General features: G+C 38.4%; 1 protein-coding gene across 3 annotated transcripts in view; it reads right to left on the bottom strand.

Moving 5' to 3' along the window:
• CDK14 (cyclin dependent kinase 14) overlaps positions 1–23,183 on the bottom strand; it is a 522,981-nt gene that overhangs the window by 284,003 nt on the left and 215,795 nt on the right. For all 3 annotated transcript variants that reach the window (XM_070424219.1, XM_070424218.1, XM_070424220.1), the window contains one exon: positions 17,419–17,513. In XM_070424219.1, coding sequence (XP_070280320.1) covers positions 17,419–17,513 — 95 coding nt within the window. The remainder of the gene's footprint in view (positions 1–17,418; positions 17,514–23,183) is intronic.

Raw genomic sequence — 23,183 nt, 5'->3', positions numbered from 1 at the left:
ATACATTTTTGGGGATATATCAATCAGGATTGGGATCTATCAGTCAATCTTCCTGCAGATGTTGGGATCTGAATATTAGGGAATAATAATAGTTTTCTATAGTAAGCAAATCATACTCATCTTTTTTCACTAATAATATATAGTAAGAATATTAGATGACATATATGAATATATTTTCATTAAATTTCAATAGGACATTTTGTCAAGAATTTAGTAACTTCAAAAGGATGCTACAATTTTATGAATTCAATTACTGCTAATCAAAGTTAACTTTTTTAGAAATTCTTGCTAAACAATATTATTTCTTTGCCACTCTGAACTCGACTATTTTTTTCTAGTATAATATCTGGTATACTTGGACACTTAGGCCAGAACCCCATATTCTAACAGTAACTTCCCTGAAACAAAACAACTCCTTGTTAAATTAAAGGGTGAGACTGTATTTTTAAATTAATCTTTATGACAGCGTGTCATCAGGTGGGTTCTCCAGATGGAGTCTGGGGTACAATATGCTGATTATGTAGAAGGATACAATATGTTTATTAGGTGAAAGGAAGGAGAAGGAAGCAGGATTGAACAAAGAAAGTCCAACTGCAAGCAGGCCAGTAACGCCGTGCCACCTTGCTTGGGCAGACATGAGCAGGCCTTTGTACCCCTACCTCACACAGTCACCAGATACAGGACATTTGAGGAAAGGCTTGACCTCATTCAAAATAGTCTCTGGCCCTTCCAGCGTGGCTCAGTGGTTGATCATCGACCTATAAACCAGGAGGTCATGGTTCCTTGCACGCTTGGTCCTCAGTGTGGGGCCTGCGGGAGGCAGCCAATCAATGATTCTCTCTCATCATTTATGTTTCTATCTCTCTCTCCCTCTCACTTCTCTCTGAGATCAATAAAAATATATTTTTTTAAAAATCAGTCTCTGCAGCTGAGACAGACCCTGGGATTGCTGACAACTGCAAGCACTGTGGTGCCCATATTTCCTGTAGTTAGGTAGCAAGTGCTTCTTTAAAGGAGGGGAATAGTCCCCCATATTTGTTTGTCACAATATGTAACAATGCTTTAATAGAAATCTTGAAAAGTGATCTACACTCATCACACACACACACACACACAGAATATGGCATCAATTCTGTGGAAATAACTATAACAATTTGGCAAAGATTTACAGAGTTCTCCCTCTAATTGTACTATGAGGAACATCAGATGAGAAACCCAGCCCCTGCCCTCAGGGAGACGAGCTTCCTATTCATCTTACACAAAGGGCATGATGACAGAAGAGAGTGATCATCTTGACCTTTAACCCTTTACAACATACCACTCAGTTCATGGTATTTTTACTCAGGTGAAATCTGATTACATAAAAAAAATTTCTTAGTCTTTTCTTTTCTTCTAATAAATATTTTGTTGTTAATCATCTCTCTGCTTCCTCTTTCCCTCAGCATTGTTGACTTTCTATCTTGTTAGAATGAGATATCTTTCCTCGATATATTTCCAAAAATTCTAGTTAAAATACTCAACATTCTGCCTTTCCTTGTTGATTCTAACTTCCTTATTCAAGTTAAAAAAAAAAAAAGGTTAAGAGCCCTGGCCTGTGTGGTTCAGTTGATTGAGCACCACCTGTGCACCAAGTGGTTCAATTCCTGGTCAGAGCACATACCCAGGTTGCAAGTTCCATCCCCAGTTGGGATATGTATCGGAAGCAATCAACCAACGTTTCTCTCTCACATTGATGTTTCCCTCTCTCTCTCCCTCTTGTTTCCTCTATCTCTAAAATCACATATGTTAACATCAATGTGAGAGGGAAAGGATACAGAAATAGAAGGAGGAAAAAAGAAAACCAGTTTTATGTTCCAAATGCCCCTGATAATGGTTGAAATGAAAGCCAATAACTGAGATCCAAAGCTTTAAAACGAAGATCACATATTTAACAACAAAAAAGGGAAAAACCAGAAGATGGAAAATTCTTACTTAGCAAATAACTGCCATGACAAATTCGTTTTTCTGTCCCTGAATTATAAAATAGAAATGAGGCATGAGCATCTGTTAGGGATTTGTACCTGGACTTGTATCTGCCAGTGAGAAAGGAGCAATTTACTCACTTGAAGTTTGATGTTCATGTAAAACACTAAGTTCATTTTCTAAAAAAGAGGTTTCCAATCATATACAGCACTCAAAAAACACAATGAGCCTGCAAAATGAGCAATTTATACTTTCTTAGTACTCAAGTTTTAAAATCAGAACTTCAGCATTGTTTATTTCCTTATATACACCCTTACATTGTAAAAATGTTCTTGTTGGCTTTAAAATACTCTCAAATGTATGATGTGCCTTTCTACAGTGTATTGACATCCCACAATCATCATAACAAATTATAATAAAAAAAAAACAGCTAAAAGACCATAACAAGCATAAATATTTTCCATCAAGTCAGGACACTAGTAAAGGCATGCTCACATTTTGGACATCGCACGTATGCCTAAAAGTTTACTGATGGAACCATAATCTAGCAACAGTTAATTCAAACATCTTCGGTTCCAATAGCCTTGTCACATTTGATAAATTCTGGCAATTGATAAATAGCAGAGATTTATATGCTTCACAACCATTAAAGTGAAAAGGTATCTAATCACACAGTAGCACACACAATGACAAGCTCAAGCATTTATTCTCTTAAACGTATTAAGAATGGATGAAATTCCAAGGGAAACATGGCAAACTGAACACATGCACCTACTTTGCACTCTCTTTAATCCCCACTCACCAAAATTCAGAAGTGCCAAAAGAGATAGCAAGTTTAGCATCACAAAACACACACGACATGGATTATTAACCTGGCAGAGGGCAAAGCGTAGACACAGCTCTATATGCACAACAGCAAAAGGCTCAGGGGTTGGTGGCACCAGGATGTGGGAATGAATATAAGGTCTACATGAAGAGATCTAAAGTATGAAAGATTGGTTGAAAGTCGTTTCTGTCACTATTCAATACTTAGATCTCTTCCCAACCTGCTTACATAGATAACTGCCTCTCCAAAACCCAGAAAGTATGAAACAGAGAATGTCTGAATTAGGAAACCCAATCAGTTAGGGACAAGGATTACCATCCTAAAACAGAGGATTCTGTGGGGTCCTAGCCCCCATTCTACTTCCAGAGACTGTGGGCTAGGCCTCTGCGTCCAGGTAGGGGTTTAGAAGAACCTTCATGGGGATGTCACTGCACCGCGGGAAAGATGGACACTGATATCAAGAGTTTCCCAACAAAATGGCTTAGTCAGTTTTCATGGTGAAATTCATGGTGAACCAGCCACTCCACACACGTGAAGCTCCCAATCAGGTTGTTACTGCACGACTTTCAAGTCTGCCTAGACAGCCAAGAACCACAACTATAAAAAACCACAGCCTATAATATTAAAGACAGAGACCAAAGCAAACAGAAAGAAAAAATAATAATAACTTGGTTGAAACAAGGAATATACTGTTAGAAAAGCCTCAAAAAGACTATTAATAATTCCAGTGAGTTGAGGAAAGACATTCTAACCTTGAAACAAGAAAAGAATATTATAAAATGGAGTATGTTGAGCCCTGGCTGATGTGCCTCAGTTGGTTGGAGTGTCATCCCATGCACCGGAGGGTCATGGGTTCAATTCCCGGGTCAGGGCATGTATGAGAGGCAATCAATTTATGTTTTTCTCTCACAGATATTTCTCTCTCTCTCCCTTTCCCATTCCCTTTCTCTAAAATCAATACAAACATGTCCTCAGATAAGGATTAAAGATAGATAGATAGATAGATAGATAGATAGATGATAGATAGATAGATAAAAATATTTTTATAACAAAAGGGTATCTTGGAATTAATAATAGTGAAATGTAAAGACTTTAATAGAATAGATGAAAAGCAAAGTTGAGAAAATGTCCCTTAACATTGAGCTAAAGCAAAATATAATTAGAAAATAAGAGACAAACAAGAAAATGAGAAGAGCAATCCAGGAGTTCCAACTTTTATATAATAAAAGATCTAAAGAAAAAGGAGATAATGAAGGGAGGGAATCATAACAAAATAATTTAAGATAATTTTTTGGAACAGAAGAACATATGCACAATAAAGATGTTCAACATGATTAGTCATGAAGGAAATGTGAAACAAATGACAATGAGAAACCACTGAACACTCACTGTAATAAAAAAGATAGACAATAACAAGTATTGGCAAGGGTATGGAAAAACTGAAACCCTACACACTGCTGGTTAGATTGTAAAATGGTACATACACTTTAGAAAACAGACTGACAGTCCCTCAAAACTTAAAGAGAGTTATCTGATGACTCAGCACTTCTACTCTTTGTGTGTGTGTGTGTGTGTGTGTGTGTGTGTGTATGTAATCCTTGTACTTAAATGTTCATAGCAGAACTATTCGTAACAGCCCAAAGGTATATCAACAACCCAAATGTATATCAACCCAAATGTATATCAACTGATAAATGGATAAACAAATGTTATATATCCACTAGAGGCCCAGTACACAAAATTCATGCACGGGTAGGGTCCCTAGTGGCTGCAGGCTGCTGGCTGGGGCCTCTTTTCCTCGGCTACCAGCCGGGGGCCTTCCTTCATTCCGCGCCACCCCCTGGTGGTCAGCGCACATCATAGCAAGCAATCGAACTCCCAGTTGGTCGAACTCCTAAGGGGACACTTTGTATATTAGGCTTTTATATATATACTAGAGGCCCGTTGCATGAAGAGATTCGTGCAATAGGCCTTCCTTCCCCTGGCTGCCAGCACCAGTTTTCCTCCAGCACCTGGGACCCAGGCCTTTGGTCCAGCCACAGCGAGGCTTGGCTTCTCCCCTCCGGCCACAGCAGAGAAGCCAAGCCTCTTCAGTCTTTGCTCCAAGCCTGCTTATGCAAATTAACCGCCATCTTTGTTGGATTAATTTGCATAGTTGCTCTGATTGGCTGGTGGGCATAGCGAAGTGACACCAATTTGCATGTTTCTCTTTTATCAGTGTAGATAGATACCATGGAAAAGAATAAAGTACTGATACATGCTATAACATGGATAAATTTAAAAAACATTCCAAGTGAAAGAAACCTAACAGAAAAGTCACATGTTAATGATTCCATTTATATGAAATGTCCAGGCAAATCTGTAGAGACATAAAAATGACTGAGTGGTTGCTAAGGTTTAGAAGGTAGAAAATTTGAAGTGACTGCTAATGGGCATGGGACTTCTGTTTAAGATCATGAAATTTTCTAAAATTAGGTAGCAATAGTAGTCCCAAAACTCTGTGACAATACTAAAACCCACTGAATTATACACTTTAAAAGAGTAAATTTTGCTTGTGAATTGTATCTCAATAAAATGGTTATATATTTTAAAAAGGTTGGAAAGACATGGGTATCCAAACTGAAAAGGTACACCCAATGAAAATAAATTTGCATGTTGATCTATTTCTTGCTTCATCATGAAATTTCAGAACGCTGGAAAGAGGAGTATTTTAAACAGAAATAGTAGAAACTAGACAACAATGGAGCAATGCCAATGAAATTCTAATGAAATTGTTTACAACCAATAATTCTATAACTAGCCAAAATGTCAATCAAGCATGAGTAAAAAACGATATTTTCTGAAATTCAATGTCTCAAAAGAAAAAAAATCACCCACATACTCTTTCCCGAGAAGCTATTAGAAAGTCAGTCCCCCCCCCCCCCCCAAAAAATAAAACAACTTGAGTTGGAGGGAAAAAAAAGAGCCTCAGCCCAGAAGAGAGGGAAGGGCATCCCAGGAAATCAGTAAAGGGAGATGAACCAGGCAGAGGCTTGGTTTGGGGAGGCCTTGAATTACAGTCAGAAATAAAAAATGGGAAACTATTATTAATTTCAAGGAAACGAAAGCTGAACTGACGGAGTAAAGTGATCACAATATACTATAGACCTCAACTACCAACAAGATTTATATCAACATAATGCAAATACTAGGTGTACCAGTTAATAACGTGGATGAAAAAAAAGAGTCCATTAAATTCCCGTTTTCCACTGTAGGAATCAATGGATGATGTCAAGTAATCAAAAAGTGGCAATAAAAGAAAGTCTTGCTAGATATTCAGAGGAAAGTCCCAAAGAATTAGCTAAAAGAGTTGAAAGTAAAAACTGCTGTTTTTCATAACAAACCATAGAACTAATTGAATTTATATTCATATGATTCATAACTTGCACCAAATCAGCAATCACAGTAACAAAAATGAATGAATGATTTAAAACTGAAGTGGGTTTCATATCCCTTGACAAAAGCAAAAAATGCATATTTAACTAAAACATGTTAACTAAATATTCTTAAAATGCAAGCAATAATTAAAATGATATTAAAGAAAATCCTAAATGGTCATTATAAGGATATGCATGTATCAAATTACTGATTCTGAAAATTGGTGAAGTTGCAGACACTCCATTTTGTATGATATATAATAATGTAAATTTTCTCACTTAGAGATAAATTTGCTGATGATTCTTTTTCTCCAATTACTAATGGCCTACTCAAACATAACGTAAAGGTAATTGGAATTATTGATCACTTTCATCCTGATCTTGGGTACTTTCAGTAAATGACAACTTTAATATCCTAACTGGACCATTTTTCTGAATTCTCCAAACTTATCATTATTCTCAATCTTATTACATTTAATGCATCATTCCTTCACCTGCCCCCTGAAACATGGACAGTTTTTAAAAGATTATCATTTTCTTAACTTAAGAAAAATGGAGATAACTCCTATAAAAAAAAAACTAATTAATATGTGAAATATGTTCTTTTCTTTCTAAAGAAATTCTATTTTTATAACTGTTATGCTCCCTGTAATTTCCCTCTACCGATAGTCTTTTTTTTTTTTTTTTTTGGTCTATCCTCGGCAAATAACACATATACCAGGTTCCCCATTAAATGTCTAGAAGTTTAAATAATAAAATTCTAAGTTAAAGTAAGAAAAATAATTTTAAAATTTTAAAGCTCATAAAAGCATAGTGTAGTCTCATTTAAAAAAAAAAAGGATTATCAATAGAGGAATGCTGTCATAACTGTGTTTGTGGGTAATCCAACATTTACTATAGCAACGGTTAGAGATCTGATGTGTTTCTATCATAAATCATGTGAATTAAAATACCAAACTATGATTCCTAATAAAGATGGCAACCATATTAAATAAAACTAGAACATAGAGAAGATAGGAATGATATAAAGAGAGAAAACCTAAACGCTCATCCAACAGGATAGTGAACAAGCACAGCTGAAAATGACTGAAAGAGACCATGATTCCTCATTAGATGAGGAAAAGCCATTAGGGAAAAGGACAGAAAAGAAGTTAATTGACTTTATCCTACCAATTAGAGAAAATGAGAAGTTCAGAACAGAGCACTGATTGAAAGCTAGCTTGTTTCCTTGTCATTTCTTTAGCTTCTCCTTCTGGTTCGGCATTCTCCTATCTTACGCTGCCTGCACACTCAGTCATCCACAACCTTTACATCTGTTCACATTCGGTACGTGGCTCTGAATGACAACCCATCTCTTCAGAACACAGAATCACAGTATTACACTGTGTAACTACCCCTCCATATATGAAACGAAAACATCTTTGAAATCCTTCCAGAGAGTAAAATCCATGAGTCAAATCCAGTTTTCCTACTGTTTTCACTAAAACACAAATATGTTGTACTCCCATGACACATGAAGATCTGTGACAGTAACTTATAACCTGAGTGGCACATAGAGATTATCTAATCTAAGACTGCAGTTCTCCATAGGATTTCAACTCCTTTAAATATAAGGGCTATATATTTATATCTCTAGAGTTTAAGGATTACCCCTGGTACAGAGAAGACAGCCCATATACTGCTGGAGGGGAAAAAATGAATGAATGAACAAATGAATTTTTAAATGAATGAGCATAACAAGTCACTTTTCTGCTTCCAAAAATTATGCCAAATGGGATGCATTTACATAACAGTTACAAACTTGTGGGCAGTCCGTTGCTATGTACACTTGGGGTTACTTGGATTCCCAGGCTGACACAGGAAATGATCTGATGCAACCACTGGGAAGGGTGTGCGTGGAGTACAGCAGACCTTGAACAACATGGGGCTTAGGGATGCCGGTCCCTAAGCTGAAATTCTGCTTACCACTTTCACTCCCCAAAAACTTAACTGCTAATAGCCTACTGTTGACAGAAAGCCTTCATGATAATGAACAGTCAATTAACATATATATTGTGATATATCTTGTAGTCTTACAACAAAGTACGTTAGAGAAAACAAAATGTTATTTTAAAAATTCTCAGGAATCCCTGGCCAGTGTGGCTCAATTGGCTGGGCATCGTCCCATGCACGAAGGGGTTGCTGGTTCCATTCCAGGTCAGGGCACATGCCCAGGTTGTGGGATAAATCCCCAGTGGGGGGTGTGCAGAAGACAGATGATCAATGTTGTGCTCTCACATTGATGTTTCTCTCTCTTCCTCTCTCTCTAAAAATCAATAAACTGTTCTTTAAAAAAAGTCTAAGGAAGAGAAAATACATTTACAGTACTGTATGTATTTACTGAAACAAACTGCGTATAAGTGGACCCACACAGTTCAAACCCACATTGGTCAAGAGTGAATAAACTGTATTTGACCTCTTTGTCTGAATTTCCTCACCTGCACAATGGAGGGAACTTAGACCTACTTCCTGGGTGCAGTTGGGACTACATGAAATAGCATAGCTAAATCACACATTTCAGTCCCCTGCACAGAGTACAGGTTAGAAACCTTCCCTCCAGCATTTCTGATGTGGATCCACGTATCCTCTACTTTTAGTAACAAGGTGCTCATTGCTCTTCAAGGCACTGAATTCAAGTTACAGCTCACACTTGGTTTCTTATTCTGTCTGGAATAGATACGTTACCTTTTCTCTGCTTGCCAGTGTGCCTTTAATTCTCCCGAACAAGTTTCCTGCCTCTTTAATGGTTTCATGTTGTACAGTAGCGATTTCCAGACTTTTTCATCTCTTGGCACATATTAATTACTAAAATTCTGCCGCACACCAAAAAAATATATAGGTTGCCGATCTGACAAAAAAATTAGGTGTAATTTTGATTCATTCGCACAGAATGGCTATTGTTGTGTTGGCTGTTATTTTTTTATTTGACAATCCAAGGGAAAAGAAGTCAGTGGCCCTGACTAAATAGTCAGGTATTACATGTTTTTAAAAATTCCTGCAGCACCAGTTGAAAATCCCAACTGTACACTGTACACAGGCCTCTTGCCATAGTATTGATCCTCCTCAGTGCTCACTCCTATTTGCTAGTGTTCTTTGAGCCAAAGAAATTACTAATCTTTTTACAAATGAATCATTTTTTAATATATTTTATTGATTTTTTTACAGAGAGGAAAGGAGAGAGAGAGAGCTAGAACATCGATGAGAGGGAAACATCGATCAGCCGCCTCCTGCACACCCCCCCACTGGGGATGTGCCCGCAACCCAAGACACATGCCCTCGACCGGAATCGAACCTGGGACCGTCAGTCCGCAGGCCGACGCTCTATCCACTGAGCCAAACCGACCAGGGCACAAATGAATCATTTTTAAGTTAACTTTCCTCCACCCTGTTTTCCTGTATTAGGTTGGGCTGCTTTTTTTTTTTTTTTTTCAAACAAGTAGACCATTTTACTTAGCCCCACAGCAATTCACCTTGTAGGTTCAGCTCATCATTTCATCATATTCGTTTTTGACCCCTGATTCCATCACTCCAAGTATTAATTATGGCTTCCAGCTATAACACACAAATAGGTCAAGCACATCATCACCATGTCTTTATCTGAGTTATTAATGATAATATCAAATAGGACAAGGTCAAGGACAATGCCCTCTAGCATACCCTAATAGACTTTTATCCACCCTGATGTCAATTCATTAATCAATAGGCTTAGGGGGAAGTTGTTCAGCCAGCAATACACTAAAAGAATAATAATCTTCCAACAAGTGAATTTCAATTTTATTCTATTTATATGGATCTCATGAGAGTCCCTGTCATAAGCTTTGCTGAAATCCTGAAATACCACTGTTTTTTACTAGAAGGGAATGAAGATTATTAGACTTTAATGTCTGAAAATATATTTCTGAATTTCACTAATGTTCTATAATAAGCTCCTATGTCTACAGATTCAGAAGTTTGTTCTCTGCCACTCTTCAAAAATCAGCATTATTTTTGCTCACCTTCATTCTTGATGATTTCTCAAAGATTATAAACAATGGTTCTATGAATCCACAATTCTGTTCACATTCTAAATGTAATTTACCTGGGACTACATAATGGACTTACTCTTATAGATGTTTGTGAGGTGTTCTTTGGGGGGAAAGAGGGCTGGGAAGAGCAGAAACCTGAGGGAAGTGTATCCTGTATCTGAATGTATTCCCCACTCTGGAAAAATCCCCAGCTTTAGGAGTTGGGTGGGAAGCAAGAAACACCTGCCTTTACAAAAGCCAAAAGGTCAGACACTCTCGGAGGCCTGCAGTCAAAACACAGGCATGTGACCTAGTGTCAGCAAACCAAACATAGCCACGCTCTCTTAGCATTAGGAGCTAGCAACCGAAAGAAGCAGGGAGAAGGTAGATGCCATTTTGTCATCATGGGCAGCCAGCCAGTGAAGTGAGAGACTGTCTGAGCTCACACTCCTGGGGGCAGCAGGTGCACAGTGCACAGTCCAACAGCATGATTTTGGCTCTCAAGCCTCACTCTATCCCTGTCCATTTTTAAAGCCTTCCCAGCAGGTCTGTCAGCCACACGCTATCCTCTCAATAAACGTTTCTGATTAATTCAGCCAAAGAGAATGTCTTTTGCGTTCAATAGAGAACTCCCACTGGTACATTTATTCAGAGTGGTCAGGCACTTTAATTCCTTTGACTTAACTAGGTGGCAATGTGTGTGTGTGTATTTTTAATATTTTTATTGATTTCAGAGAGGAAAGGATGAACAGAGAGATAGAAATGTCAATGATGAGTAAGAATCATTGATCGGCTGCCTCCTACACACCTCCAACTGGGGATCGAGCCTGCAACCTGGGCATGTGCCCTTGACTGGAATTGAACTCGGGACCCTTCAGTCCACAGGCCAACGCTCTATCCACTGAACCAAACCGGCCAGGACAAGGTGGCAATGTGTAAGGCCTGCTCTACGACTATGAACTCATATTTGTTCTAAACCTTCTGGTTGGAAGAATACTTGTTTTGAGAGAAAAAATAAAGAATATACACAGAAACATAAAGATGGAAGATAAATAGAAAAATAAAGAAAAATTTTAAAATATTAAGTAGTTCTGTTTTTATAGGTTATTTGCTTTAAGTAGTAAAACTATTAGTCTCTTGCTCTTCCTGTTTCAAATGTCACTCATTCATTCATACAAAAGGTATCTGCGAACCACCTATTATATGCCAGACACTCTGCAGGGCACTGGAGCAGCACCCCTGCTCTTGTGAAACCCAAGTCCCTTTGGCTCGGAGTCTTGGCTGAAATGGTTTCATCTGAGCTCATGAGTAATCTTTCTTTCTGGTGTTTCCTTTTCAGTTTCCTTCGTTGGTTGTTCCTCATCACTTTGACTCTTAATGTTGAAGTGCCCCCGTGTTCAGTCCATTTTCTGAGTTCATTCACTCATATGGTGTTTTAGTTACTAATATCTGCATAAAAAAACAACCCAAAACTCAGTGGCTTAAAACAACAACCATTGTCGTACGCTATTGTGACTCAATGGTTGAGCCTCGACTCATGAACCAAGAGGTTGCTGGTTCAATTCCAGGTCAGGGCACATGCCCGGGTTTCAGGCTTGATACCTAATAGGGGGCATGGAGGAGGCAGCCGAATGATGTTTCTATCCCTCTCCATTCCACTCTCTCTAAAATCAATAAAAACATTTTTTTTTTTTTAAAATCAACCATTATTATTATTTCTCACGATTCTTGGGTTGAATTCAGAAAAGGCATAGACAGGACAACTCATCTAGGCTCCATGTGATACCTATGAACCTGGAATGCTCCCCCTCTACCCTGACTCCAGGCAGCCTGTTCAATCACGTGTCTGGCACTTAGTTAGCCTGCCTGGGGTCCTACATCTAGGGCCTAACTTCACCCTGTCTTCTGGGTTCTCTGTTCTCCTCCACATAGTATATGGCCTCTCCCTCTCTACATGGTCTCTCCAGCAGGACAACAGGAATTCTAACACAGTCGGTCAGGATGCTCAAGAGTGTAACACAGAAGCAGTCTGGACCACAACTGGCAGAGTGTCACTTCCACCGTGTTGTTTCACTGGTTAGAGCAAGTCACAAACCCAACCTAGACTAAGGGGCAAGGACTACACAAGAGTGTGAGTATCCTAAGGCCTGGTTCATGTAGAGCCGCCAATGTAATAGTTACCATACTTGGTGATGTCATCCAAACTCCTTGTTAAATAATATCTATAACCCGGACAACTTCCAAATCTCTATCTTGGATCTCTCTGCTAAATTCCAGACTCATGTTTCCAACCGCCTGTGACATCTCCATGTGCATATGTAACAGGCATCTCAAACTTAGCGCATTTAAAACCGAGTGGCATCATGCCCATGCTGCTCCTCCTGAGGTCTGCCCCACCTCTCCTCATAGCAGCTGCACAATCGTAGTGACTCAAGCCAAAACCCTGGGCATCACCCTTGACTCCACTTCATCTCTCAAATACTGCGCCTAATACTACCAGCTAAACCTTGAAAATATATCCAGAATCAACCACTTTTCATCACCTCCACTGCTGACCTCATCTCATGCTTAGGTATTAGCAGTAGCCACTTGACTGGTCTCCCTGTTTCAGAACTTGCCCACCTGCAGTCTAGTCTTAAGAAAGCAGCCGGAGAGATCCAATTAAAATATAAGTCGGATCAGATCATTTCTCTGCCCAGCATCTTTGGTGGCTTTCCATGTCATTTTTGAGTTAAAGCAAAATTCATTAAAACACAACCTTATAAGGCCTGACACAATCCAGACCCCAGTGCGTTTTGGACTGTGTCTCACCCTTGGTGGCTCCATTCCAGCCCCAGGGGCCCTGATGCTCCCCACACAACCCTGAATGGCAGCCTCTTGCCCAGAACATATGTCTTCCTCCTTCTCCTCCTTCAGACTTTTACCTGAATACCTCTCACTTTTTCAGCGAGCCTTCCCTGGTCACCCCCACCTTAAGTTTGTATATGCACGGACATGTGCACATGTGCTTTTTTTTCTCATAGAAAGGCAGAAAAAAATGTTCAATTGCACCAGGATAGATTAATCTGGAAACCAGAATGCTGAGGGAGAGCTACAGTTTTCCAGAACAGATGTGTCATAAAATCATGCAAATGAAAGCATTCTCCATAGATACAGAAATCAAGATGTATGAGACTGAGAAGCCAAACAATTAGGTAGATTGTGTGACAGGGTGACAAGACAGAATAAAACGTTCGGGGGAGAGTTGCATATCCTAACATCTCACATACCTCAGATCATCACATCAAACTATGCCGCTGGTTAACCCCAGTAGGCTGAGGCTGAGACACAATGGCCAGTATTTTAAGGCACAGAAGACTTGGCCTAAAGTCTTCCCTTTACCCTTAACATATCTGAGTGATTTTAGTAAATCTGTTCTGAATTCTCTCTAAGCATTATTTTTCCTCATCAATAACAAACTGGATAACAAATATCACATGCCTTCTATACTTCAAAGGGCTAAAAAGGGAATCTAATGGGATAACATTTATGAGAAAGTGCTTTGTAGAATGTAAAGCAATATAAAAATAAATTAGATGATTTTTGGTAATACATAAATCACTGAGATTTTTAGTGACAGTTTTGTTTCATGTGGAATACAGATTTTTGTTTGACATTATGTTGCACATTAGTTCGGAACATTTTCGTGAGTTTACAGCACAGTGTAAGAAATAAAATGACTGCCCCAATGAATATCATGATTAGCTATAAGTTTGCTCCTTTTCTTCTGATACATAATTATTAAGTGTGTAATGAAAAGTGCTGCTACACATACTTTGCTCTCATTTAATTTAAAATAGAACAGAACAGCTATGCACTTCAGCTACCAGTAATATATATTTACATAGCCATGTTTACTATTAATATTCTTAATTCCAGCCGAAACCGGTTTGGCTCAGTGGATAGAGCGTCGGCCTGCGGACTGAAAGGTCCCAGGTTCGATTCCGGTCAGGGGCATGTACCTGGGTTGCGGGCACATCCCCAGTGGGAGATGTGCAGGAGGCAGCTGGTCGATGTTTCCCTCTCATCGATGTTTCTAACTCTCTATCTCTCTCTCCCTTCCTCTCTGTAAAAAATCAATAAAATATATTTTTTAAGAAAAATGCTCTTAATTCCACTTATGGAATCTGTTTTGAATTTTTCAGCATGGTGTTAAATAGGGTAAATGTGGCACTTATTTGTCTCTAGCAAAAAAGAAAAACTAAAATGCTTAACTTTCTGTTTAAGTAGGGAAAACAGCTGTGTTAGCACTTTCGCTACTTTCTGTATTTCTTTTCCAGGTCTCAAACCTACGCAGAAAAAAGATAGCTATAACAATATTTCAGACCATTATGAAACCAGATGCCTTGTGAAGCTCAATGAGCCACGCCCTGGATGCTGGTGCTCCTTCGCACTGAACAACTGGAGAAAGGTAGTATCCAAACAGCACACATGACGGGGCCCCGTGTTGCAGGAGTGAGACATGAGCAGCCTGGGTAGCACATTCCCCAGAATGTTTCCAACCTTCAACTTGCAGGTCACTCTATCTAGACGCCTTGAAAATGGACAAGAACCTACAGTATATTTCAGATGTTGTAGGAACTCTTCACAGTACTTAAGAAATATTAACAATGGCCTGTTATCCACTAAATCACCTTAGTAACGACCTCCAAAGTCATTTCCTCAAGTACTCCTTAACATCACGAACTTTTCATCACTTATTTCATTATTCTGGCCCTCAGAAGGCTTTTATGTAACCTAATATGTCATTGGTAGGAATAAAAGAAAGCAGCTAGGCAAAGAAAAGAAATCTATTATGCAATGTATAAACTATCATAAATAATAATCTTTCACTTTGTGGAACTCAACTTATATAGGTACCTCAAAAAACCCTTGAACACTTAATTCATTCTAATCCAAAGAAAAAATCCAATAATGTCTAATGAATCTTAAATTATTATACTTTCCCTTCATATCTAGGATTTTAATGGGCATGATGTGTTGATTTTTTTTACACCGTTTAACTTACTCGTTCCCCTCCCTCATGAAAAGGTACTATGAAACTACAAAATCAACATTTTTTTATAAGATTACTTTGATGTTAACAATTTTGAAATGTGGCAATATCATCATTAAGTTCAGGAAATTGTAGATTAAAATGTTTGATACTGTTTGCTATATATGTAACAAGGTTCTTATTTCAGACATTCATTGAAACATGGTATTTAAAAATAAATAAAAACCAAACAAATAAACTTCAGTTGTAGCAGCAAAAAGTGCTTCACCAGAGAGAGCAAAAGGACAGATGAATAAAAAAAGACAGACAAAGAAATATTGAAAGGTGAAAGGCCTAGAAACAATGGGAAAGTGAGGAAATAGAGTGGAGAACGGAAGAGGTAGGGCAGGGCGATCATAAACCATGAACGACACAAGCTTGCCTCATTCTCTAAGAGAGAACAGGTTCATCTAGTTCTTCACTCCCACAGAGAGGTTAGGAATGAAAGGTTGCCCGTGGAGTACTGCATATGTGCACGCTATTATGTGGTTGTTTTAAGAGGACCTGGAATGTAGCCACAAGAATTGGAACCATAGATAATTTCACTCACACAAAAAAGAATGATTGTTTAAAAGTCGGTCTTAATCGGTTAGCAATACTGCAAGACAGTGAATTTCTTTGCTTTTGTGTGACAACTTCCACAGAAAACCAGAAAATTACATCAGATCTGTTATGTACATTTTTAGCTTCACAGATGCATTTAATTTTCCTTTATGATTTGGGAGACATATTTTCACGTTATTTTTGTTAGTTTCTTTATCACTGTTACTGATTTTAGGTGTCAAACTACTTTTCTTCCTTTTGATTTAATTATCCAGTTTTGGGAAAGGGGGCAAGTATACTTTTGAGATATCTTTTCTACAAAACAATACATAAGTTAGTCATATACTAAGGAAAAAAATCTAGATTTAATTGAAATGTTGCAACTAGACATACTGGAAAATATGAAACAAAAATTCTACATTCCAGTTCTACATCAGCTGAATGTATTATTGATTCCAACATCATCTATTAAACAAAGGAAATTATACTTGCATTAATGTGTGAATCTCTATCCATTTTTGGTAGCATGTAATATATTCAACTGCTCAGCTCTAGCTGTCCTTGTAGCCACATTACCATATTATTCACATGTATCTATCATTTATATGTAAATAGACAAGATAAATGGCTTCTTCATAAGACAATTTTCAAATGACAAATAGACACAGGCAGACATTAGCAAGATAAAAATGTTGCAAATATTCATTCTATTATATATCTTTAAGGAAAAATGAAAACTATTTCAATTTTTTTTAAAGTCGTATGGTAATTACAAGTCGGATCTTAATACATTCACAATACCAACAGCTACTCTTCTCAATAAAAGCCTCCACCAATGTCATTTGTATCTTATAAATTACATGTTCTCAGATCCATCTGTGAAAATTGAGATGCTAATTATCATGGTTACATTTCATGATTCCACAGTTAAATGTGAAGTGGAGCTACACAAATACCATATGTTTTTCTAAGAGAAATGGAGAAAGATTAATTATGAGTTCAAGTCCAAGTCTTCTAGTAGTTATACCCTCAACACAATAAGATCATTACATTGTATTATGCAAATGGGAAGTTCTAATTAATAGCTGAAATACCAAGTGAGGGGAAAAACTATGAAGTCTAAATTGTAAGTATCAGGCTTTTCTCCACAATTAAAAAAAAAAAACAAAAACCCTAATAAGGATGCTTTTGAAAAACCAAGTTAAAAATCCTGCCCTCCCTGCCAAATAAAAACTCCACATTTTTAATGGTCTGTGAACTTCCTTTGATGGAATGATCAGCATCATGCTGTTTAATCCTATTAAATAAACCTAAAAGTTACAGTGTATACTAGTAACAAGGGTTATAAATAGATGACATATATGATGAAAATTCAAATTAACATTTTTAAGGATTTTTTAAAGATATATATCATCCAAAATGATGCAAAGTTACAAGTCTTGTGTACTCAGATAAAATACTCATTTCAATACAGCAACCTAAACATAAAACTCTATGATAACACTATAAGATTTTTATTCATATCTATAAAATCTGAATTCTTATTTTACTCACCACATATTCAAACACAAGCGTCAGCGTCTCCTTGGTGTGGATGATGTCATGAAGCAACACTATGTTAGCATGCTTTAGTCCTTTCAACAGAGAGGCTGCAAAATAAAGTGGACAGAGAGACAACTGATCATGGGTTACAATCAATTGATATCTTTCATTATCATTTTGGGACACTGTCAGATGAAATGTACCTATTTTCCAATTTCCCAAGCCATTGACAATTCATAATCAAGGGCAGAGAAACCAGGTTTTTGTTTAGATGAAGGTCTCCCCTCTTTCCTCCCCCGCTTCCTCCCCAGTTATTCCACCTATTTGTTATTAATCTTTAATTAGATTCCATTACAGTCAGAGAACATACTTGGTATGATTTCAATTCCCTTACATTTTATCAGCCAGATCTGGTTTAATTTGTTTGGTATATGTGCCAAATGTATGCAATGGGGCAAGGGTAGGTTTACAGTTGTATGTGAAACACAGAGTTTGTGTTTATATTGTTATTTATTAATTATTGTATTACTTTCCATACAAATAACTGTACCTGTTTTTGCCCCATCCTGTACCTTTTGCTGATGTTGGGTGGAGAGTTCTATAAATGCCAACTAGATCCTGCTGGGTGACAGTTTCTATCAGTGACTAAGAGGAGCGTTAACATCCACAAGTGTCATTGGAAATTTGTCAATTTCTCATTTAAATTCTACCAGTTTTTGCTTTGTATATTTTGAAGCTCTGTTCTTTATTGTATATACATTTAGTATTGCTATGTTTTCTTTGGAAATTGGTCCCTTTATCAAAATACTAGAGGCTGAGTGCATGAATTCGTGCACCTGGCCTGTGGGATTGGTCCAAAACAGGCTCTCCAACATCCCCCAAGGGGTCCCGGATTGCAAGAGGGTACTGGCCAGGCCGAGGGACCCCACCAGTGCATGGTCAGGGCCAGGAAGGAACACAGAAGGTTGGCCAGCTGGGGAGGGACCACAGGAGGGCTCCAGAGCATGTCAGTCCCATCTCACTCAGTCCCTATCAGCTGGACCCCAGCAGCAAGCTAACCTACCAGTCAGAGTGTCTGCCCCCTGGTGGTCAGTGCACATTATAGCAACTGGTTGACCAGTCAACTGTCTGCCCCCTGGTAGTCAGTGCACGTCATAGCAAGTGGTTGAGTGGCCTTAGCATATCATTAGCATATTACATTTTGATTGGTTGAATGGACGTCCGGATCACTGGACACAACATATACAGCTTTTATTATATAGGATTAGCATGTATGAGAAAATAATTTTTAAAATTACAATTAAATCACAGCATATGAACTCTGAAGAAACAACTACTATACAAACTTATGATACTTTAGCACTGTTAATTCCAATAATTTATAAACTTCCTTCTTTTACTTATTCAACTAGCCTATCAGCCTTAAACAATTAAAGCAGTGGTTCTCAACCTTCTGGCCCTTTAAATACAGTTCCTCACGTTGTGACCCAATGACAAAATTATTTTTGTTGCTACTTCATAACTGTAATGTTGCTACTGTTATGAATCGTAATGTAAATATCTGATATGCAGGATGGTCTTAGGCGACCCCTGTGAAAGGGTCGTTCGACCACCAAAGGTGTCGCGACCCACAGGTTGAGAACCGCTGAATTAAAGCTTTATTCAATAACAAGATTTCAGATATTAATTTGAGGACCAGCTTTCACATTGTTCATTTTTAAAATGGACATGTGAAATGTTCACTAGCATTTACCAAGGACACTTGCCCCTGCACTAGTCTTTTGAGGCAGGCTCATCCTCAGAGAGTGCTACTTCAGACCACTATAGGGGATTTGAAAACGATGGCCAGGTGCCCTACTTCACACCTAGTCTGTGCAGGCACGTAAATAGGTGAAATGAATTCAGGACCAATGAATCTCACGTTGTATAAAAGAGCCTGGCTTTGTGAAGCAAGTTTTAGAAATGTATTATGTAATATCATTTGTAATCTTGTCCAATTTCATTCTTCAAGTTCTCCCTCCACTTGTCAAATAAACTGATGATCTGCCCTTATCAGCAACAGCTCCAAAAAGGAACTGAAGCTTATGCTTCATTGAGAATCCCATCCCCCAAGGATCCTTTGCTTTGGATTATTAAAAATTTATTTCTATTGATTGATTGATTTACTCCCCCCACTTTCTTCTCTTACCATGTACACCTAAACTCTCATTTCTCAAAGGCATGTCTTCATACTCATCGTTTCCCATTGTGTTTTTCCTACAGTTTCAGTTCCTGCCATCATTCATTTTGGGGGAAAAATATTTTCTCCTGACAGTGACTAATACAGAAAAAAAAATCATGCCGTTTTTTTATATGATAGTTTTTACATTTCTATAAGACTCAAAGCCTCGATATTTAATTCAAATAAATTTCAATTATTACAGATTTTAGATTTCTAAATACATTTAATACACTTTTAAAACACACTATCAGTTATATAAGTACCGATACCGGTATGTAGTTGAAAGCAAGCCCGCTTTCTTTTGAGATTAACATAATGAATTCACATTTGGAAAAGAACAGAGCCACTCATTTCAAAGCTGATGGCAGAAAAAATGGCACAGAAGGGCAGGAAACCGTCTGTGATATCCACCACCATCAGGGTGGGTGGCAGACCCGACTGACGTGGAGGCTGCCAATGCAGCAGCCACTGCCCAGTGAGGTGCCAGATACCGTAATCCGTGCTGTCTCTGGGGCTTGCCAAGTCAGCCCAGTGATTAACACCTACAAGTCCTAGCACCACCAGTATGTCTCCCTGTTCAAGTCAAACACTGTCAAAATAATTTCCATGTAATCACAATAATACCACAAATATACCACATGTTTTCTTATCGTGTACATACAAAGCAAACCCTGGAACACTAGCTTTCGTAATTTCAGCACGCCTGGCTTCCTCACAGATTTTGAGTAAACATATGGCAACATTTGAAATTCATTTCACCAGTGAGGGTTGAAAAGTTATAAGTGCACATGACGTAAAAGACTTGCAATTAGGGTTGAGGGTAAAAATTCTAACAATAGGTTTGGGGTTGTGATGTCAAAAATGATACAAAAACAGAGAAAACACTGTTGCTCATAAAGATAACTGAGCCTCTTCCTAACCGGTTTGGCTCAGTGGATAGAGCGTCGGCCTGTGGATTGAAAGGTCCCAGGTTCGATTCTGGTCAAGGGCATGTACCTTGGTTGCGGGCACATCCCCAGTGCGGGGTTTGCAAGAGGCAGCTGATCGATGTTTCTAACTCTCTCTTCCTCCCCCTCTGTAAAAAAATCAATAAAATATATATTTAAAAAAAAAAAGATAACTGAGCCTCTGAGAAAGTCCCAGGAGGATATAAGGGCACAGGGAGCCCTCCCTGCGTTTGGTAGCAAGATTCAGATATCCACCCACCAGCCATACTGACACCTTCACCTCCCGCTCGGAGAATAAGCAACTCAAGTTTCCACTCTAATTCGGAAGGGATAAATTCCAGCTAACCTCCAATCTCATCATGATCAAAATAAAATTTTAGTTAATAGAAAAATTCACAGTATTTCATTTTGTCAGGTTCACACTGCAGTGGCTATTTTTTTAAAAAGCAATGTTATTAAAGAAAAGACAAATATATTCTTTCTTTAATATTTCAGATAGTTTTCTTGGCCATTATTTGACATCGTACTAGGAAAGGGAAGATCACACATAAACACAACCCGTCCTTGCTCACTCTCCCTTTAGCCTGTGGAAAAAACAATGCATCCACATTTCCTCTCATCTTTTCGATGTGTCCTTTTTCAGTGAGGTAGACCTGAGGGGCTGCTACCTGACGCCTCTAGAAGACAAAAATTAGTACCCAAGGAGCCAAACATGCCTCAAGCGTGTTACAACCACAAGAAATATGGACTTGCCGAAACCGGTTTGGCTCGGTGGATAGAGCGTCGGCCTGCGGACTGAAAGGTCCCAGGTTCGATTCCGGTCAAGGGCATGTACCTGGGTTTCGGGCACATCCCCAGTAGGAGGTGTGCAGGAGGCAGCTGATCGATGTTTCTCTCTCATCGATGTTTCTAACTCTCTATCCCTCTCCCCTCCTCTCTGTAAAAAATCAATAAAATATGTTAAAAAAAAAAAAAGAAATATGGACTTTTTCTTCAAGCCACAGCTACACAGCTCTGAGACCGTAAAATTCACTTTATACTAGAAATAGTAAATATATATGCTGATCCCCTTTCCCTGCCCCCTGTGGGGCGGGGCTTAGTCTATTCCTTGAATGAGAAAAGGGGCTGCTGTCACCTGGCAGGTCTTCCTCCAGTTTGATCTATCTTCCTTTTACTAAGAGACCAGGACTAGCCCCAGATATCAGTCTGATGAGAGATGACACTCATTTTCAACACAACTCCCTTTGATATCAGTGCCTCCAAAAACCGAGGGAAGACCAGCTAACAATATTGGCAAGGAGCAGCTGGTTCTGCCTCTTGAATTCCATTCCTTCCCCATACAAGCTTCCTTTCCTGTGATGAAAAACATGAATGAACCCTAGCCAGTGTGGCTCAGTGGCCTGCACACCAAAAGGTCTCAAGTTCCATTCTCAGTCAAGGGCACATACCTGGGGCAACTGGTCTATGTTTGTGTGTCTCACACATCAATGTTCCTCTCTCTCTCCTCTGTCTCTCTTCCCCTCCCTCCCTCCTTTCCATTCTCTCTGAAAAGTAATGGAAAAAAATATCCTTAAGTGAGGCTTAACAACAACAAAAACAGGAATGAGACAATTCCACCTCCATCCCCATAATCAAACTCATGTGACACTGCCCATCTAAAAGAAAATTAGATTGAGATTTCAGTTTTTATAAATAATACCACAAAGGACATAATTGAGCTTTGAAAAATATGTTTTGAATTATTTCCCTATAATGAATTATGAAAAGGAAATTGTAGGGTAAAAAGATATGAACATAGTTACAAGATGTTGCTTATTAAATAAGTGTATTTAATCTTTTTTCTAATTCCTTATAAGAATAAAAGAACCATGAAAGACAGGAAAAATATGTAAAAACAAATGAAGAACTACTTGCTTTCAAGGACAATTTCCATCTAACTTACTTGCCAGTGAATTCTGAATATTGTCATAAGTAAAATATTCTAATAGGAAAAAGCTTAAGGACAAATCACAACAAAAAAGAATACAAGCAGAGAAAAGACAAGTTTGCTGTTCAACTGTGTCTGTGATGAAAAGATGGTCTAGACCGCGAGTTTGACATGCTTGGCTCCAGACAGACAAAGACACAGGCATTTGCATACCCTGAGAACGGATGTCCAGCTCCAGGGTAACCTGCGGGTGGTACTGCATGCTGTGCTGCCTGCTTCAGCTGCAAACTAGGAGAAATGCTAGTTCTACTCCCCTTCATGATAAATAAGCTGATACACACACCCACAGGCACACACACACACCATAACCTACTAAGTGAAACAACGAGGGTAAAAAATGGAATTGTATCTTTTACACAATTTTTTGCTTTTTATACTTTCCCAACAGATACCTACAAAGACTCAACTCTGTTATGGGGAAAAGAGGTCAGAGCTAACCCAAAACACAAGGTGCAAACAAATGCGATGTCATAGAAACTACTTCAGCTAAAATCACATTCAGGATGTAGAGACATGTCTTTTGTTCACCAGATGTCGTCCAAATGTGGAAAGATAATACAACAGTTGGGAGTACCTTATAAATAACACACATAAGTTGTCTTATAGCCGCCAAAAAGTCTAC

This window comes from Myotis yumanensis, unplaced genomic scaffold (genome assembly GCF_028538775.1).
Source record: "Myotis yumanensis isolate MYYU_CA2020_CCGP unplaced genomic scaffold, mMyoYum1.0.hap1 SCAF_9, whole genome shotgun sequence".
NCBI classification, from domain to species: Eukaryota; Metazoa; Chordata; class Mammalia; order Chiroptera; family Vespertilionidae; genus Myotis; species Myotis yumanensis.
The sequence above is the reverse complement of the archived record's forward strand: the minus strand, read 5'-3'. Positions and strand labels throughout refer to the sequence as shown.